General features: G+C 36.8%; 1 protein-coding gene across 3 annotated transcripts in view; it reads left to right on the forward strand.

The window, feature by feature from the left end:
* Positions 1 to 16,622, forward strand: part of CSMD3 (CUB and Sushi multiple domains 3) — a gene marked incomplete at its 5' end in the record, with an annotated part of 624,550 nt that overhangs the window by 510,943 nt on the left and 96,985 nt on the right. For all 3 annotated transcript variants that reach the window (XM_084280272.1, XM_084280273.1, XM_084280274.1), the window contains 5 exons: positions 2,892 to 2,961; positions 4,546 to 4,662; positions 8,311 to 8,520; positions 12,018 to 12,206; positions 15,702 to 15,879. In XM_084280272.1, coding sequence (XP_084136398.1) covers positions 2,892 to 2,961; positions 4,546 to 4,662; positions 8,311 to 8,520; positions 12,018 to 12,206; positions 15,702 to 15,879 — 764 coding nt within the window. The remainder of the gene's footprint in view (positions 1 to 2,891; positions 2,962 to 4,545; positions 4,663 to 8,310; positions 8,521 to 12,017; positions 12,207 to 15,701; positions 15,880 to 16,622) is intronic.

Genomic DNA, 16,622 nt, shown 5'->3' on the forward strand with positions numbered 1-16,622 from the left:
TCCCTCAGCCACTCCTCATAAGATTTGCCCTCCAGCCCGTTCACCAGCCTGGTTGCCCTTCTCTGAACATGCTTGAGAACCTCAATCACAGAATCACAGAATCTTAGGGGTTGGAAGGGACCTCAAGAGATCATCGGGTCCAACCCCCCCGCCAAAGCAGGCTCCCTATCTCACATTACACAGATAGGCATCCAGACAAGACTTGAATATCTCCAGAGAAGGAGACTCAACCACCTCCCTGGGCAGCCCATTCCACTGCTCCGTCACCCTCACTGTGAAAAAGTTCTTCCGCATGTTGGTGCGGAACTTCCTATGCTCCAGCTTACAGCCATTGCCCCTAGTCCTGTCCCCACAGACCACTGAAAACGGGCTGGCCAATTTCCTCTGCATCCCAATGTCCTTCTTACAGTGAGGAGCCCAGAATTGCACACAGTACTCGAGGTGCCGGTCTCACCAATGCCGAGTACAGCGGCACAATCACTTTCCTGGACGTACTGACCATGCTGATACAAGCCAGGATATCATTGGCCTTCTTGGCCGCCTGGGCACACTGCTGGCTCATATTCAGTCAGCAGACAGCCAACACCCCCAGGTTCTTCTCTGCCTGACACTTCTCCAGCCAGTCTTCTCCAAGCCTGTATCACTGCAATGGGTTGTTATGTCCCATGTGCAGGACTCTGCACTTGGTGTTGTTGAACCTAACGAATTCTGTGAAGACCTAAATAATGGGTCATATGAACTGCATCAAAAATAATTAAAAGAAAATAATATTTTTTGACTAAAAATATTTTTTTAAGTTTGCAGTTTATATATTGTGATAGGACCTAATCTTGTCCGTTTCCATATCTCAGCTGCTGTTGGGATTTTGGATCCGTATCCCAGTTTCCCCTTCAAGAGAGAGTTCCTAGTCACATCTGCAGCCTTATAGCATTACAAGAATAACTGAAATGTTCTCTGTCTGCAGCTCTGATGATGACTATTGAAGCTTACTTCTTATGTTACCTGATTTTAGTTGGTCATCAGAAACAGCTTGTCTTTTTTAATTCACCTTTGTTTCAATTTCATAATTAAATACAAATGTGTGAGCAGACAAAACAGAGTAAATGGGTGAAACAAAGAAAATATAAAGACTATTCGAGCATAGACTGTGCAGAGAGACATGTAAAATCTCTTCCCTCGTTTTTCTGAGTTATATGTATGATTTTGCCACTTCATTTTTTTCTCTTCTAGCAATGAACATATATGCTTACTCACACTGTGACGAAAGTGTGCTTATTTTTCTTCTAGGTGAGAAAAAAGTTTTGGAGGATGGTGACTGAACTGTTCACACTTACCCTGGATGTTTTAGAGATACTTGGTTCCCTCAAATGATAGAGGTTCTGAATAGATCAGAAGAATTAAGATGAAAAACTAACATTTTTCTTTATATAAAGGTTGAAAAAACAGGCTAAAAGCTGCTGATTTTTTTTTCTGTTAGAATCATAGAATTGTTTAGGATGGAACAGACCTTTAAGATCATCAAGTCCAAACAGCCTAACACTGCCAAGTCCACCAGTAAACTGTGTCCCTAATCACTATATCTACACACCATCCAGCCCCACAGACTTGTGTATGTTGCAGGTTGCTAACTATTTCCTCTTGGATTATGGGGGCTTCTTTCTGCTCTCTGTCTTCTAGCTTAGGGCTCTGAATACCCAGAGGACAACTGCTCTTGCGGCTAAAGACTGAGGCAAAGAAGATATTAAGTTCCTCAGACTTTTCTTCATCCTTTGTCACCATGTTTCACCCCACACCAAGTAACAGATGGAGATTCTCTTAGCCCTCCTTTTGTTGCCAGTGTATCTATAGATTCACAGATTCTACACCTCCAAACTAGTCCTGTAATTGTTTGGTTCCACTTGCAGACCCTCATACCTATTATGCAAAGGCACCTGGGAAGGTGTGGTAGTCAATGAGGAGAAGAGAAATACCTGCTGGGCCAGGCAGAAACTTGTGGCCATTCCCCCTATTCCTTAAGTCACCATGTTCAGCCAGGTAGAGGGATACTCTTCAACATGATACTCCCCAACCTGTTAATCTCTTCCCAGAGCGCTGCCACCTCAGTATACCTCCCATGGGTGTGCTCAGTACTGCCATCCAGTAATGGTAGGAGACACCCTGAAGCCTGGTCCCAGGGTCATCTTAAAGCTAGGAAGTCATCTTCAAGTGTATATTACATGGTTTTGCACGATACGCCAAGTACAGTTTTCTCTGAGATTTTTAATTTTCATTTGCTGTCTCTGGAAGACATTTACATGAGTCTTATGAACAACACAAGAGTTTCACTCCAGTGCACCTTAGAATTTATCAGAAACAGATTGCATTGAAATCATAACACCTCATCTGTTGTAAAGGGACACATATTGTAGAGAGATCCCTTAAATATCTCAACTTTTGGCAAATTAAACAACTGTTTTGGGTATAAAGTAAGGACTGCATTTAGAATAGGTAGTACAAATTTAAGATGTAAAATCAGTACTGTATATGTAGTTTGTACATCATGTTCCACAAATAATGCAAATCAGTGCTACCTAAACATTGCTTCAATTAGACCTCTGGTTTCTAGACCCTCGGTTTACACTAAAGCTGGTATTGTAAGATTCATCTGGATACTATTATACTGTTTGAAATAATAGTAAGGGGATAGCCACAGTTCTCATGTGCTAACAGTCACATAGTTTTTCTGTTATAATGAAGGCATGATACAATTTGCAGTGTACAATGCAAATGTTATACCTTGTTTATATATGTTTTGATGATGTTTTTAATTACAAGTTCTTTTTGTTGAAATAATAATGTGTTATATTGTATATTTTTTATTATATGAATTAGAAAATACTGTGTCATTTTAGGGACATTCACATATCACCTGTATGCCTGGACCAGTAAGAAGATGGAATTATCCCATTCCAATATGCTTAGGTAGGTTAAGCATACATAAACTTTCTTCAGAGTGAGAAAGCCATAGAACTCAAAAATAAGAGAGACGTACAGGAAAAGAATAGGGCAAACTGGAAAAGCTTAATTAAAAGTTAAAATGGTCAAATTAAACTGAAGATTTTTCAAGCAATACTGTACACTTAATTTGGCAAACCTTTTCTGAAATATCCAATCAGAAGAATTAAATATGTTCTAGTCAGAATCTATCATCAAATTGTTATCAGTGATGAGACCTCCAGAGACCCTTGCAAACAGTTAATTTATTTATGAATGATTTCCACAGCAGAGTGATGACTATGATAGAAAATAGTAAAATAGAAATAGCATTACATTTTCATCTCTAATAAGTTCAGCATAAGGCATATCTTTCCAATTTCAGAAGATACATTATTTTTCAAATTAAACTATACACATGACCATATTAATATTATTGGAAGAAGCACTGTGAGCCTGCAGAACCCCAAATGAAACATCTGAAGTACATTTAAATATATTTTCTTCATATGATGAATATATTTGAGGCATGCAGAACTCCTCCTATTTGAATTCTCTTTCACTGAATAAAAATACCTCTTTTTTTCTCAGGTTCCCTAACAATGCAAATTTTCTGTATTTGTAATCTTAAATGTATGGAAAGTAGGAAGGTGCAGATCTCTTTAAAGATTTTATACTTTACTTTTCTTCAAAACTTATTATATATCCTCTTGAGCTGCCTTGCATAATCCTTTTCTTAATCCTGAGAGGTGTTGAAAACCTCCTATGAGGTACTGAGCTTCCTTAGCTTAAAATGTATAAATATTCAAAAAGATTTGTATATGAGTAAGAATTTTTTCAGGAGTTAGTCTTCAATTTCAATCATTATGCATTAACATATGTCTAGCAAGTCTGATATGATAATTCTACTGCTCTCTGGTAATCACTGAAGAAAAAGCTGTGTTGAAATTTTAGGGATTTCTCTTCCTTTTTTTTTCCTTCTCTTTTTCAAGTAGATTTTAATTGTTTTTTCAAAGGTTGTAGCAACTATTAATTGGACAAAACTGTTAAACAAAATTGTGTTTCCCATAATTAACATCTTTAAAACTAATATTTAAGGGCAAATTACTTTATTCACTGGTGTCATGCCGGAAAATAATTAAAATTAGTTCAAGTATGTATTCAGTTCAATTTCTGGAATTATGTGTGTGTGTGTGTACACATTTTCTAATTCTCTTTGTCTTAGTTTTAGATGCTTCTTTGCAAAATAGTGTGGAACTGTGTCAAAATTGCTATAACCTAAATAGTGCAACTTGCCTGTTCACAGGGGTGGTTCAGACAGATATAGTGCAGATAAAACATCTGTTCTTTTTTCAGGTGTATGTTTCCACAAAATTAAAACTTTTTCAATTCAGAATACATAGGTATTTGTGAAGCACCTGTATCCAAATTACTTTGTTACAGATATTTAGTGGTAAAGGAAGATTTGTGTATTTTTAAAAATTGTTATATTATTTATGTTAGAAGGATCTTCAATGCTCTGGATTAATTTTTATTTCATTCCACTCCTCTGACAAATTGCTTTTTTTGCAGCACAATGTGGTGGTGGCATGTCAGACTTTAGTGGAGTGATACTCAGTCCTGGGTTTCCTGGCAACTATCCTAGCAGTTTGGATTGCACATGGACAATAAAGCTGCCTATTGGTTTTGGTATGTGTTCTTTCATGGATTAAATTTGTTGGTGTTTTTCATGGATTCAAAACACTGAACATAGATTTTAAAATATTGTGACTATTTAACTTGGAAGAAAAAATATTTATAGAAGTTCTCAAAGCCTGATAAGGACAAAGTGGTTTAATTAGAATTCATAGTATTATAGAATATCCTGAGTTGGAAGGGACCCATAAGGATCATCAAGGCCAACTTCTGGCTTCACGCAGGGCCAGCCAAGTCAGAGTATGGGACTGAGCGCATCATCCAGACGCTTCTTGAACTCAGTCAAGCTTGGTGCTGTGACCACTTCCCTGGGGAGCCTGTTCCAGTTGCCCAACCGCCCTCTCAGTAAAGAAACCTCTTCCTGATATCCAACCTAAACCTCCCTTGTCTCAGCTTCATACATTTCCTCAGGTTCCGTCACTGGCCACCAAAGAGAGATCAGCACCTACCCCTTTGCTCCCCCTCATCAGGACTGTGATGAGGTCTCCCCTCAGCCTCCTCTTCTCCAGGCTGTGCAAACCAAAGGACTTCAGCCTCTCCTTAAGACTTCCCCTCCAGACCGTTCACCACTCTCATTGCCCTCCTCTGGACACTCTTCAATATTTTTATGTCCCTCTTGTACCGTGGCATCCAAAACTGCACACAGTATTCAAGATGAGGCCACACAATTTTCTAACTTATCAGGCTTGATTTCTCTTTGTGAGGTCATAAGCCTACCCCAAATATTTTAAACCAAGTTGGTTTAGAATTTACGTCTACATTTGAATCCATTGTTTTACCATCAAGCTTCTTTGTGTATCCTAGGTGAATATCACAGAAGCATAGAAATGTTATTTGGACTTCTAGAAGCCTCTCATTAAAAGCTATCAAGCTTCCCACTCAAAGTGAAATTGTCAGTAATTCTAGATCAAGTCCATTAGAACTGGTAGTTCCTTCTTCGCAGGGCTGCTGCTTATCTAATCAATTCCCAGCCTGTACCAACAGATAAGAACATTGTGATCCAGACAGAGAACTTCTTACTTCTTGCACAAACCTTTAGGAAGGGATATTTACTCAGCTCTCAAAGGTTTTCAGTGTTTCCATGGACAGAAGTAGTGTCATTTACTATGTCACCCACATCCCCTAGTTTAGTATCCTCCACTACTTTGAAAGATTGGTATTATTCAGGAACTTGTAGTGAAAGACAATAGAGTACAGAGAGCAGAATGATGGACAAAAATATATCGGAGCTTTTTTTTGTATTTAATGAAGTGGATGAATCAGTAAAAAAATGACAGTAAGATAACATGAGTTAGCAGTTAATAATTACAGCTTCAATTCTGAGCAGTTTAGTTCACAGATTCACATAAAAGGCCAAGCCTACAAATACCATGAATAGAGAAAGAGCAAGGTTTGGATATAACTGGATTATCTATGTAGAAAATATTTGTAACGCTGGCAAAGTCAAACAATGACACTTAAAAGTAGAAAATTTCTTATCGCATACAGACTACCTTCAGATAAAGAGAGACAGAAATGATCAAGGTAACAATCATTTAATTATGTACCAACCTTTTTTCTGGTAGCATATAAAATGTTACATGCTTCAGAAAACCATTCATAAACTTTACATGGTACCTGGGGACAAAGCTCTAAAAGACAGAGACAAGCAATATTTAGCTATTACAGTTTAGGAGTTACAAAATTATTCATGACTTTTCAATATTTAATTTGACATTATATCTTATCCTTTCAATGTTATATGAAATCATACTGATTGTCTTTGCCAGAGACACCAGTGGGACTCGATCATCTTCTTAATGAAAGTATTCCATTAGCATCCCATAGTTTCACTAACTCCAGAGAAAAAAACAAATTCTGCTTGGTTGTTACTTCTATAGAAGTATGTATATACAAGAATATGTTTAAAGAGCCCTGTAACTACTCAGTTACTGAGGGTTTTCTTCTTGTCTTGCCACATAGCACTGTTAGGAAAGATAACTTGCTAATGGATAGTAAGCTACCTTCCCGTTCCTTACTGAACAAAATAAGAAACAAGACCTTCATATCACACAGTGTGATTGTGGTAATGCAGTAATTGAACTGTGTGTTTTGTGGGAGAGGTACTGATGAGTGGTGGTTTAACAATATAATTTACGTGAGTCAAAAATATGTATATGCTAAGTGATATAAGAAGTGCAGCCATCTCCTCCAAGCACTGCAGCCCAGGACCCACGTGCCCAGCCAGTGTAGCCCAGACTGGTGTCCAGGGACACAAGGTCTCTGCCCACACTGAGGGACATAGCTTCCCATTTGCAGATTCAAACATATCGAAGCTGAGCATTGACACATACACAGAGGATGCTGACATAGCTGGCCTCACAAACTGCCACAAAGAAGGTGCTGACTTCAACAACACATACATACAGGACTCATATAATACATTAGTTAGACCTCAAAAAAGTCCACATTGACCTTCCTGGAAGTTGTGACTGTAGTTTATTGACAGCCCATCAATTAGTGTGACTGACAAGGATTGTGCTAAGAAAGATCAGTTTATGTACAACTGAAATGCAGCAATCTCTGGGGTGTATTTCTGTCACTGTTTTTATCCAGGTATTTTTTCTTTTAATGAAACTGGAGATTGTTTTATGCAATTAAAAGCAGAAAAGATTTAACTAAATTGAATGTATTTAGTGCTCAGAACTGAAATTTGCCTTACATGCTGTCCTGGTTTTGGTCAGGATAGAGTTAAATTCATTTGTAACAGCGGATGGAATGCTGTGTTTGGGAGTTAGAATGAAAGCAGTGCTGATAACACCCTGATGTTGTTAATTGCTGTCAGACAGTCAAGGACTTTCTCAGCTCTTCATGAGAAAGGAGGGACGAAGCCAGGACGGGTGACCCAACTGACCAAAGAGAGTATTCCACGCCAATTACGTCCTGCCCAGGATATCGGGGGGCTGACGGGAGGAAGAGCAGGGGCAGTGCCGGGACGCGCGGTTCTTGGGGGACGGTTGGGTTCCGGGACGGCTCTGGGTGGCACAGCCTGAGTTGTGTGGTTTGGTGAGAAACTGCATTGTGTATCAACAGCTTCATATATTTTTGCTCTAGAGTCCTGTTAGCGTTGTTATATTGTATCTTTCTGTTATCTTAGTAAACTATCCTTATCCCAACCCACAGGCCTCTTAGTTTCTTGGTTTTGGGGTTATTTGCCCTGTCCTCTTCATTTTTCCTTTCCTTACTTCTTCCCCCCCCTCCCCCCTTTCCCTTTTCCCTGCTCTTTTCCTTTAAGGAGCAGGCAGCTGCGTGGATCTTGGCCCTCAGCCGGGGTGAAACCACGACACATGCACAAACAACAAAGCTTGCCAAAAAATTGCATAGAGATAACCTACAGTTCAGTGCATTAGATCATATTATTTTAGCATTAGTAGTTCTTACCTTGCCAGCCTCTCAGAATTAGTATTGCATGAGGAGAAAGAATGCTTCAAACTGAACTCCATTGACTGCATCTGGGAGTGTAGTACATGCATTTCCACTGGTTACATTATTTTCTGATACTGTCAGTGTAAAATATGCATACTTTATTTTTCTTCCTGGTATTGCTACTTGTGGCTTTAAAAAAATGATTTATTTTATTTTTTAACTGACATTGTTTTTCAGGTGTCCATTTGCAATTTGTGAATTTCTCAACGGAGACCATACATGATTACTTAGAAGTTAGGAGTGGATCTACAGAAACTAGCACTGTTATTGGGAGACTAAGTGGCCCTCAGCTACCAGCCTCTCTGTTCAGCACAACTCATGAAACCAGCTTATATTTTCACAGTGATTACTCGCAAAATAAACAAGGATTTCACATCGTATATCAAGGTGAGATTTTTATATTATGTGAGAACAAGTTGGCTGTTGAAGGTTATTTCTTTTTTTTGGTACTCCTAAGAGATATAAGATTTTGTATGTCTCAAACCAAAGTGTTATGAATCAAGATCAAACCGAAGAGTGCAGAAAATTAAGATGAGAAAGAAAAAACAATTGCATATTCTCCTTAAAAAACTGTTCAAATGTAGGAAAACAGAAACTTTCCCATATCTGAATTTGGTTGGCATGTTAGCATACATTGCATGGTTTTATAAAGCAAATATCTCTGTTTTTTATAGGCGTATGGGTATCTCAATTTTGTGGCTTGAGTTCTGGAAGGGGAAGCTTTAAAACTTGTTTTAAAGTACTGGTCTATGTAGGCTAGTACAGAGTAATACCAACTCAGAATTCTCCAAATCAATGCTATTTTCTACTTTGCAGTATTGCTGGAAGGTTCTTATTCTGTTGTACCCAAAAAGTTCATGCTGAGATGTTGAAGACTACAGGAACGTAATTCTATTTATATAATTTCAGATTCATTTAAAAGGGATTAGACCACCACTGTTCACCAAAAAAAAAAAAAAAAATAAGAGGTCAAATGTATATATTAAACTCTACCAGTTTTCAGGATATAACATCAAAGGATGATTTAAAGAGCTTTCACCTCAAAGCAGTCTCCAATTCCTCTTTCAATAGTAAGAAGTCTAAATTGACTGGAACTCGATGTAACATCCTGGAAGTAAGCCATGCTAAAAGTGTTAGCTTTTGAAGAAAAAGTCAGTTTATGACCTAAATTGCCTGATTTTATTCACACCTTATTTGGAATTGATACAAATTGTAGGAGTGCAGGAACTTTAAAATCTACTGCTACTAGGGCAGTAAAAGAGAGTATAGTATTACTGCTATTAATAGTAACAGTGATAATTTTGGAGACACTGTTATTTATCAAAATTTTGGAGGTTTTTTATATTTCTGTTTTTGTTTTTAACTACGTAAGAGAACTCTTTCTTTTAAACATATATTATCTATGATCTTCTGATTTTTCAGATTTTGCATAGTGAGTTTGTTCTTAGTTCTGTAATAAGTCAATGCCTCAGATCGTGGAAAAGATCACCAAGATGTGTGAGAGAGGTTTATTTTCAAATCTTATAGTTCATTATAGACCCTTCTAATTCTTCTGAGAAAACCAAATAAAATTATAGGCACGTTTATTTTTCTTCTTCCTCAGACATAAGAATGTAAAACCAGAAAACCCTATTGGATCAGAAAAAAGCTCCATCTAGGTCAGTGTGATATTTCCAAATGGCAAAAAAGGAATGCTACTTAGAAGCACGGAAGTCTGATTTTTTTTTTTTTTTTTTTTTTTACTATCCCAGCATCCACAGTTTTGTCAGACTCTTAGTTCTGTTACTGTGAGATTTGATGGCATTTTTTGCATTCAGCCTTCCCACTGCCTTCATGATTTTCATGATCACAATGTCTTTCCCAAGAAACCATATTATTACAAGCTGTATCATATTACCAGGTCTAGAAATCAGAGTCACCAATCAGTAATTTCAAGGATCTCCTCTAAGCATGTACGTGATCAGATCTTCCTTAGATCTACCTTCCTAGGTAATACAAGGACCTTACCTCGTTTGGAAAACTGTACACTATGGACATGTATGAAAGGAATTTATTCAATTTTTCTCCCTGTGGCATGCTAAACCATAAAATCCCTTTTTTTTTCTTATTTGTCATTAATCTTACCTAGGTGACTTCTTGCTTCTGATGTTGTCAAATATTTTTTTTATGATCAGCTGAGACTTCTTCAAGACAATTTTCAAATTATTTTTGCTCTCTTTATTTTCTATTTAAATTTCACCTGCTATGTTTTATGACTTACTGGAAAAACAGACTTTCATTATTTAAATGCCAACCTTTTCCCTATTTTTGTTTCTTTAACTTTTCAACTGAGTCACACAGGTGTTTTTTACTCTGAATCATAGAACATGTTTTACGTGGTCTTTAAAAAGGTGTCAATTAACAGATCTCTAAATGTTCTGGTTTATATATTTTCCTTTCCAGAAAACGGAATATCCCTGTGCTGATTTTATTTGACTTGCTCCCTCCCAGTACAATCAAACTGCATTATGACTGCTACTATGGAGCAGCTCTCCCATGAATACTTCTCAAACTAAGGCTTGAATACCAAGCTGGTTCAAATCTAAAATAACATCTTTTCTTGTGGGTGCTGAAACAGTTTGTTCTAGGGAACAATTGTTTCTTGCATTCAAAATTTCATTTCTGCGGGTCATCCAGAGTTGTATATTTGGGTATTCCATTAATACTACCTATCACATTTTTGTAGCTTTGCTAATTTTACTTAATATTTCCTGTTCACTACCATTTTTCTGTTTAGATATTTAGAAGCAGCTCAATATTACACTTATATTTCTGGAGTTTTAATTTCCACCTATGAGTATTCTACAATGTTTCTTTTTTTATTTCCTAGTAATATTTTTTTTTCTATAGCATCTAATATAATTTCTAAACAAAGGTGCTGCTGTCTCACCTGGAAGTCTCTGCCCTCTCAGTCTTGAAAAGGTGGTCACTTAGCAACATGGCATTCTGCTGCTCTATGCCACATCTTTCACTTTAGGGCTCTTGGCTGGTTTAAGCATTCACAGAATCACTGAATCACAGAATCACAGGGTTGGAAAAGACCTTTGAAGATCATCAAGTCCAACCAATCCCATCCTAAGCTAAACCATATCTCTAAGTACCTCATCTACCAGATAACACCTCCTGTGTTTTAGGGTCCTATACTGATGTGAAGGGGCTTCTTGCTCAACATGCAGTGTAGGCTACCTGATTTTCTTTTCCGGTTTATTGTAATTCTGTTGTTTTTCCCTTGTACTTTTTTGATAGGTGAACTGGCCGTTATACTCCCCCTTGTCATCGTATGACAATAGTCTTCTGTACCTGCTCATTTTTTTTCCCATGTTTCTAGTTCAGATACTCTTCCACAGCCTTTTTAATTTTCATTGTCAACAGCTTAGATCCATTTTGATTAGGCTGTACTTAGGAGTGCACCTGGAAGCTATTTGTAGTTTAAAAAAAAGTCAGTCTTTCCTTCGTGAAGATCTGAATGAAGAAAACAAAGAGACTATATTAACTTCTACTTTCTTCTTCTCTAATGCAGTACTCCTGTACTAACTACAATTACAAGATAATATTAAGAGGCTAGTCTCATTTTTGCCTTGACATACTGTTCTGAAAACCTGTAGGGCAGGGATTTTACTTGCTTACATGCACACGTATATTTTTTATCCATATTTCCAGAACTGCTGTGTGAGTGTGCTTCTCCTGGTATTGTACTGATGATTTTGATTGTCATTGTGAAGGAACTTAAAACATATGGAACATTCTTGTTTGTTTGTTTTAAAAAAATATATTCTAATGAACAACTTTAAAAAGTAATAATTATTTTTTTACTTATTTTTCCCTGTTATTGTTATTTATTTCAGCATATCAGCTACAAAGCTGTCCTGATCCTCGACCATTTCGTAATGGTTTTGTTATTGGGAATGATTTTACTGTGGGACAAACTATTTCATTTGAGTGCTTTCCTGGCTACACATTAATTGGAAATTCAGCTTTGACTTGTCTTCATGGCATCAGCCGTAACTGGAATCATCCTCTTCCCAGGTGTGAAGGTATGTTCTTGATGACCTATGAACCCTTCATTATTTGTAAGTCTTCCTGAGGACTATTAATGTAGACTATTTCAGCTTTTCAGTATAAAGACCAGTGTTTTTATATTGTCTTTGCAGAGGAAGTATTCAGTTTTGAATGTGAAAATTTTTGTGGAAAAGCTGAAATTTTTCATGGAAATATGAAATCTCTGAAAACACATCTGAGATAATATGTTATTTTTTGAATGTCTGAAGTGTGGAGTCCTATGCTGCTTTTTTATCTAGGTGGTGCTACAGAGTCAGAACTCTGCACTAAATCAAGAAGAAAGGAATTAAAAATTTAATTTCACAATTTTGTCTTATCAGTTAGAAAGAAATGTCAAATGTTTCATAAAGTGCAGTTGTCCTTCAGTCAATGCTGTGTGAAATCTTTGCTATATACATTTTTTGTGGAAGGGATTTTTTGTAAGTTTTATTTTTTTGGTTTTTTACTTGTTTTTCACTGATATGCTTGCAGCAGGTAAGCAAATTCAAGCAACTGTGGTTTGCACATGGCTGAAATTTTAAAGAAGCAGAATGAATGCGTACGATTTTGTAGAGGTGTTTAAGGAACCTGTACCTAAGCAGCAGACCAAAGGTTAGTGGTCCAGTGTTGCCATGCTGAAACACATACGGATAGATGTTTTGGTAACACAGAAATCTCTTTGAAAACTATCTGTGCATCAGAAAGTGTATGTCTGGAACTGGGAATGAAATTTTCTTCCTTAAGAGATAATTATTTTCTTCTGGAACCTCCAGTTTTGCCATAATTGTGGCAACATTCAGACAACAAAGTTAGATTCCTGGAAGAACACAGACAAAGTGAAGATCCTTCATATTAAAAAACTGTCATCCCTAAATAGTACATACACTCTAGCACGTTTAGCAATGAAGTTACTGATTGTAACGTTGTCTACATGCCTAAACATAGGTTTCCACAGAGATATGCACAAGGTGTTAAGTGCTCACTTTCATATACCATGAAGGTCCTCCACAGTTTCAGGAGACGTATTCAGGACCTGAGTTAAAGGCCTGACATCTCTTTATATTGAATAGTAAAAGTTCAGTGGTGAAAATTCAATCCTCAGTACTAAGTAAGTTAAAGAACAAACAAACAAACAAACAAACAAAAAGACAGGTAATTAAGCCATCTTTCTGGATTCTTTCATTACATTCTGAATCATCTACCGAAATTTAGGTACTTAAATTAGAAGCCTCATTAATCAAAATTCCTTCTAGAGACAGTGAACCAATGACATTTCTGGGGGATGTGGTAACTAAATAAGACGTATCTGATACTGTATTCAGAAGGAAACCCCTTATCATATAAAAGAGACCTGATACCAACACTGTCTGTCTTTTGAAAGGGGAAGAAGTTAATTAATCATAATTAAGTTTCAGTGCCCTTTTTATGGATCCTGATGGAATAGTAATGGTTCATTTCTTAACTACTAAATAGCTTAGCTTTTCCATATTAATTCTAGCTGCATTTTGTGTGCCGCAGAATCAAGACAAGTCATTTACAGAATTGAATGATTCTGTTTCTTTGAATTATCTTACTGAAACCAAGATTTTGTTTAGCAAATTTTAAGATCCATGAAGTATGCTGGTACTCTGAGTATCACTTGATGAAATTCCTGAACAGTGTCTGGAAGCCCTTTGTTTCCACTTCATGTGATGTGAGAAGATGTAGATTGAAAAAAATCAACCTAATAGATAATGGAGATCTAACGTGTACTGTGCTGCATGATTAAATATTGTGTGAATTGCCACAGGCAGGACCCAGGAAACAATCATAAAATATGCAGATGGAATGCAAAGAGTAAATTTATTTTTGTTACCTCACTGACTGGGGGATCCCCAGAACAGCACTCAGGCAGAGGCACATAAGTAGGTACACTGTCCCTGGAGAGTTTATTCCATGCTAGCAAATCACCAAACTTTCTGGTTTTACCTGTGTATCAGGGATTCACACAGGCATAGCTTACCACCACACTTTGATCTTTTCCATGGCAGAGCAGGAATCTTAAGCATGTTCAGTAGGGTGCCTTTGAGCCTATCACAGGCCTATGTTATCTAAACATAGATATTCTACTTGTCTAACACACAATGCTAAACAACAATTACCATGATATGTGTCTTTTGACACCACAGCTCTAAGTTATGTGAGAGTGTCTACAGTCCTCCTTCCAATTTTCTGATATTTTCCACAACCATCTAATGCTCTCTGAGCCTTCTTAAACATTTCCCTTGTCCTTTCATCTTTTTGGACTGTGTTCCCTCTCCTTTTCCAACAAAATACATTGGTTACAATCACCAGCCCATGTCTTAAGATCCTGCTGCAGAATCAATTCTGCCTGCGCTGCTCAAAACCTGTTCAGACTTTTAAGCTAAAAGCTGAAGAAAAGCAGTATACCAGCTGTTGAGTCTGAATGGAAGAGGTTTGACTGGAAACTCTCCTTACCCTGCCATTCAGCACCAATGTATATTACATTTATATAAATGTTTACAAATGCTTTACCTAAATACAAACAACACATAATTCCTATCTGTCCATCCTATATTTCTCTGGTTAGGGGTTCTTAAGCACATTTTAGGGAACCTGGTTTGCTGTTTCATGCCCATTTAGAGTGGAGTGGGGAGGAATGTATGCAAAATAAATCAAATTATGCCTTTTTAGGCTTTGCTCACTTTTCCAGAGCTATGTTTCTATAACATAATTTCTCTGCTGTAATAACACAGTGTTGTCATATAAGACATACATATGAAACCTCTGTGGAGAAAATCATATAGTTTGTACTAATAGTTTCCTGAAATGCATAGTTATGAAAGTCGAAAAGCTATATGGTCAGTCTTGCACCACATGATGATTAAAATTAATGCACTTCAATAAGAATTGCAGAAAAGACTACCAGAATTTATCTCAGGAAACACAAAATTCTTATTCATACTGTTGCCCACAATATTTTAATTTTCAAATTCCCTTGTAATTTTCCCCCTACCTACCCTCTATCAATTTAGCATATCTCTTCTCTCACCTGATAATTTTGGTTGGCTACCTTCTTGTGACAATAAATGAAAGTTATTAATGTGTTTTGCCACTAATTTGTAGCTGGTGTTCACACAAAGGTGTAATAAAGTGTTTTTCAATTGTGCAGGGAATAATTATAACCAATGTCTAAATATTACTTCTAGTTACTACTTTTCACTTCCAGTTCTGAGAATATTTATTACATCAAATTACTTTTTTTTTTTCTTTTCCCTTTTAGGTTTCACCAATAATGTAAAAATAGCCTTCTGGATCTCCGCAAAAAGCTCAGTTTGTTTTCCATACACAGCAATGGTTTTACATAATCTAGTTGCAGTAAATCAAATTTGATTAAAAGTATGGCTTTTACATGCTTTAAGAAGAATGCAAAAAACATATTTTTTAAAAACAAATGTCTTTTTCTTTTCTTTTTCTTATTTTTTTTTTAGCACTCTGTGGAGGAAATATAACTGCAATGAATGGCACCATATACTCTCCAGGATACCCTGATGAGTATCCAAACTTTCAAGACTGCTTCTGGCTTGTAAGAGTACCACCTGGAAATGGAATCTACATCAATTTCACAGTTCTACAAACAGAGCCAATATATGATTTCATAACTGTCTGGTAAGAAAACACTTCTGGCATCTACTTATGTGACACTATGAAACAAAACATGAATATTAAAGAATATATTTGTGATTTCTCACTTGATACCACTGTTTTTCTTTCTAGGGGAAATGAGTGTTTTGCACTAACCCATGTTTTCCAACATACTATTCTCTCTAGGTAGGACTGGACACCAAGTTTCACAGTGTTTGGCTTAAGCATTCAAAACCAGTAATAGTGTGCCTCATATTCTTGTTGAAGAGCTCAGAAACATGCTATGATAGCTAATCAACAATCAAGAGAAGTAACACTTATTATTAATAATAAGCAGCTCCTGCTGTGTATTTTACAATGTTTTGGAGTGTTACTACCAGAAATTGTATCAGCACTACATTTCTTCCAAGTTTGTTTCATTTGAACAGTTAAGAGTACAAAAAAGGATAAATTCTGCTTTTATTTGGCCATGACAAAAAGACTTGAGCTAACTAAGATGTAAACAAATTATGTTCTCTATATACCTGAGGCCATGCCTATCATGAATCTTTCAGATAATGAAACCCCCATTTTTCGTAGTTGCAAAGTTGCTAAAGGGCAGGAGGCTGTAACTAAGTGTAACAGCTCTACAGTAATCCTAAAACGGTTACCAGTGAGCGTCCCAGACATTTCAACACTGGCCAAGACCTTTTGGAAGCTTGCCTAAAACAGGAATCCACTTTTTCTTCTCTGTGAGGGTGGAGGCATTGGAACAGGTCACCCTGAGA

This window comes from Gallinula chloropus (assembly GCF_964237585.1).
Source record: "Gallinula chloropus genome assembly, chromosome: 2".
Lineage (NCBI taxonomy): Eukaryota > Metazoa > Chordata > Aves > Gruiformes > Rallidae > Gallinula > Gallinula chloropus.